At 36.7% G+C, this 4,179-nt stretch overlaps 1 protein-coding gene across 1 annotated transcript in view; it reads left to right on the top strand.

The window, feature by feature from the left end:
• The window catches only part of LOC104517297 (sodium channel protein type 1 subunit alpha-like), a gene marked incomplete at its 3' end in the record, with an annotated part of 61,679 nt that overhangs the window by 3,855 nt on the left and 53,645 nt on the right, over positions 1-4,179 (top strand). The window contains 1 exon segment of the mRNA XM_010161901.1: positions 3,536-3,654. Coding sequence (XP_010160203.1) covers positions 3,536-3,654 — 119 coding nt within the window.

Here is a 4,179-nt window from a genome sequence, read left to right as displayed (position 1 = left end):
GGAAAGAATAGTTGGAAATAAATGGGTCTTACTTCACTTTCCTCCTGCTGTAATATAGATAGTACACTGTTGGTTGCCACTCCATGCCCTGTCTCTTGCCAGAAGGATGTTGAACAGTGTCTGTCAGAAAAGGTGCCTCCTTTTGTCCTTGCACTTGGTAATATCAGTCCCTAATCTGGTCAAACCACTAGATGTTGGGATTCCCAGATTTGTCTGGGGCTGCAGAAACAAAAAGATTCTGTAAAATAGCTTTTCTTAACTTCATGACATCAGAAAAGGTGAATATACTAGTGATCTTAGATGTTATTGATAGTTGAAAGTGAGAGTGTTTAAGTGAAGAGATCTAGCAAAGCAAAAATTTAAGGTATTGCTAGAAAACATGGTTTCAAAAGATAACTGAAAAAAACAAGGAATGCCATGAGTCTCTTGTTCCAGCTGCCCCTAGGGCTTTTCCTGAGAAATTAAGGACAGAGCTCAACAATATGTCACCTCTAGACTTTCAGAAGATCCTTTGAGCTTTTAGATGGTGCTTGTTTAACTGTAAGAAGTGGAAACTATGTTTAAAGATAATTGGGAGGAAGGAGAAAAGAAATAAGATCTGTCTCTCTGTCCCAGGAGATTCTTGGAGACCATATCTTTGTTTGGTATGGACTCTTCTTCCCTCCCTCTTTTCAAAATACTCTTCCTTCTTTGCCCTCATAAGAATAGAGTTTCTGGGGTTATATCAAATATGGCCAAAGTTACAGAACTGGGATCCATGTTACAGATGCAAAAGCACTTGTCTTTAGGGATATTCTTTGATGTTTTTAGTGTGAACAGGTTTTGTGCCTTCATTAAATGATTAAAGCGCTTTATAAAACCTAAGCATTTGAAAAGTATACATAATCTCTCATATAGGAATATTAATCTTATAATTTGTTTAGAATTTATTTAGCTTTTCCCAGTGTATGTCTGCCTTGCCCTACTGGCTTTGGGTACAATACTCATGTTCATCCACACTCACTACACATTGGCTTGCATCTGTGTTGAGACTGGAGTTAGATACAGCAGGTTTACTAGAAAGGGATTTAATATTAGCGGTTATCTGAATTTTTTTAATGATGAAACCTGTATTTTTTAATGGAAGTTCTTCAGACATAAGATACAATTTTAGTTCTTGTGTAAGGCCAGAAGTCAGAAGACCAAAAAGTCATTCTGAAGATTCCGATCACGGAGATGCTTTGAGGAAAAAAATAAAACCGAGGTAGAGAATTTACATCTTGTTGGTTCTGCTTATGCATGGCAGCAAAAAGTAGAACAGCTAAAATAGCAGCAGCTTCCAACTGAAACTGGAGTTGTGCCAGCATGCTGTTATTTTCCATAAGGCATGTTTAATATGCTTGTGTTCAAAGATTTTTTTAAAAAATGTAGGTTGACTGAACGTAGGTGGTGTAGTCTTAGATACAAAGTTAGTAGGGAGTGTGATTTTTCATGTGTTTTGTCAACTACCTCATAGCTACAAAAGCCAAGAGGGCAAGCTGGAGGCTTCTGAGCTTTGAGTCCTGGGGGCCAGAGGCACGTCTGGGAGGGGAAATTCAGCTTTTCTCTCGGTGTGTGAAGCTTTAAAACCTTGTACCAAAAAACCATTCACCTGCTTGGTTTCCTCAATATTTAAAATGGAACCTTCATTTAAGGTCAGGTCATCTGCAGTTATGTTTTGAAGGTCATTGTTATCTGTAATCCATAACTGGAAGTGTAGTTTGGAAATATCAGCACAGGCTTTATCCCACTGTCCTCAGATTCACATGCAGTTTCTCCATTTCTGTGCAGAAGCGAGGAAATCAAATACATATCTTATACGATTCCTGTACATCCTGGGTTTTTAATCAAGACAATAAGTCTCAATATTAAAGCTCCTTACTCTTAAGGGGTTTGGTCTGTATAGGAAGGTATGTTGTGTGGGGCTATGGTGGAGAGACACAGCTCAGGGAAGAAACCAGCAAGTGAGTTGGGACTGGGATGGCTTTTCCTCAGGGCTTAGTCCCAGCTTCCCTGCTGCCTTCAGTACTTCATATCTGTCACAGACTGGTGGAAACCCTCATCACCCCTTCCCTCTCCACCTCCTGGATGCTCCTAGAGATTTGTACCTGTAGTTAACATTTGTACTTGTAGTTACCTTACATACTAACCTTCCCAAATCTAGGCAGACTGAAAAATCATCCTTCTTGAACTTCTTTGGCATATTTTCTCTTGTCTGCCAGCCTTCCCCAGAAGAGCCTTGCTTACAGTCTTGAAGTGATGCTTGATGACAGACACCAAAAGAGACCAACACTCCCTTCCCCACACATCCACTGGCATTCTTGTTTGCAGCTCACTTTGTCATCGATATAATGAAAGAAGAGGAAGTTTTTCATAGCTTAATTACAAACCATACAACTCTCACAAACCAAAAAAGTGCCATTTTTGACATTTCTCTTGGACAGATCCTTCAATACCATTAATTCAGTTTGAAATTAGGCTATAATTCCTGCATCACCCCTTCCACTGCATGCAGCTTTCTTCTGAGTTACTGAGCCTTTCTTCTGCAGTGCTTTTCATTCTTTCTTTTTGATTGATCTTGCAGTTGAAGAGCACCTTAGTGCCACAAAGAAACCTGACAATCCACATTTACCATGCTGTAGGGTTAATGCTGTTCCAGCCATGATGGCCTACAGAGGAAGCAAGGAGCAAAGCAATGTCTGTAGCGGTTGGTCTCATACTATTTATAATTGGCTCATGGATTTGTTTAAGAAAAATAGAATAGCTTTCAGCCTACAGTCTTCTACAATTGTCTGAAGTAAGGCTTGCATGCCTTTAAGTTTCTCTAAACTTGATAGGCACTTTTGCTGATAAAATTTAAATTTAACAGGTTCTGTATGTTCTGGGAAAGTTTTACATCTGCAAACCACAATTGTGCAGGGAGGTTATCTTGGATGCATCTCCTGCTCTCCTTTGGTAAGGTGTATTCAGACACCCACAGTTCTCAGAGATCTACCCGATCATGGCTATATCACAGAGACAAAGAAACAAACAAGAATCAAACATATGAACAAATGTGTTGTCTATTAAATCAGTTTCTATAAGGATTTCTTTTACTAACTCACAATCAACATCCACAGGTAAGGTTTTCCTGCCTATAGCATTACAGTCAGAGAGAGAGAGTTTTCCATGGGAAGGCATAAACACAATTAATTAATAGCAAGTAATAAATACAATTTAATTAATCATTTATGCATATTTTACAAGAAACACATCATGTAAATGTATCATATTACTATACTGATCTTGTTTAATGAAGAAATATTGTAAAAATGTTAATGAATTGAATGTAATATGTTTAAAATTATATTTGCATATGTCAGAACATCAGGTAAGTACTGAAAAAACTTGAGTCAGGTTTTTCTGTATTAATTATTCAAAAAGTTCCAATTTTGGTGATTGTCACTAGGAACAGTTTTTAAATTAGCATTTACACTGAATACACACTTATAAAATGTCTTTTCTTTCTCTTTTTCAGACCTTTATAGTATTGAATAAAGGGAAGGCAATATTCCGATTCAGTGCCACCTCTGCCCTGTACATGTTAACTCCTTTCAATCCTCTTAGAAAAATAGCTATTAAAATTTTGGTACATTCATATCCTTTTTCAATAGTGGTTCAAAATGTTATACACTGAAATTAAGAAAACCCAAAATTCTATCTATTTCATTGGAAAGAAAGGCTTTTAATTTTATTTTTATTTTACAGTGGAGGACTTACGGTAAGACTTTATAAATACTAGGAAATATGTAAATATCATATAGATACATTATAGCTATTCTGTTGAATTTCAATACTTCTGCTCTACAAATCTACACATGGATTTAAGAATCCATCTTAATTGATTTTTAAATAAAGTTTCTTCAGATTAATTTTAACATTGAATTTTTCTTCTTTTTTTTTTTTTTGCATCCTAGAATCCTTTTTGCACTATAAAGCCTCTTCATAAAATAATTACTTTAAAAAAAAAAATGCAGTTTGTGCTCACAATTTCCAGAAGAGCTCTATTTTGCAAGCAATTAGGCAGATATGCAGCTGCTTAGGGGTATGTTTGTATTGTCTTTTAGGTGTCCTTCTGAGACCATCCTCAAGACCAGCTCCATATTCTGTTGCAGCAGCATG

This window comes from Eurypyga helias, unplaced genomic scaffold (genome assembly GCF_000690775.1).
Source record: "Eurypyga helias isolate BGI_N326 unplaced genomic scaffold, ASM69077v1 scaffold8552, whole genome shotgun sequence".
Classification (NCBI taxonomy): Eukaryota; Metazoa; Chordata; class Aves; order Eurypygiformes; family Eurypygidae; genus Eurypyga; species Eurypyga helias.
This window is presented reverse-complemented; position numbering and strand designations above follow the sequence as displayed.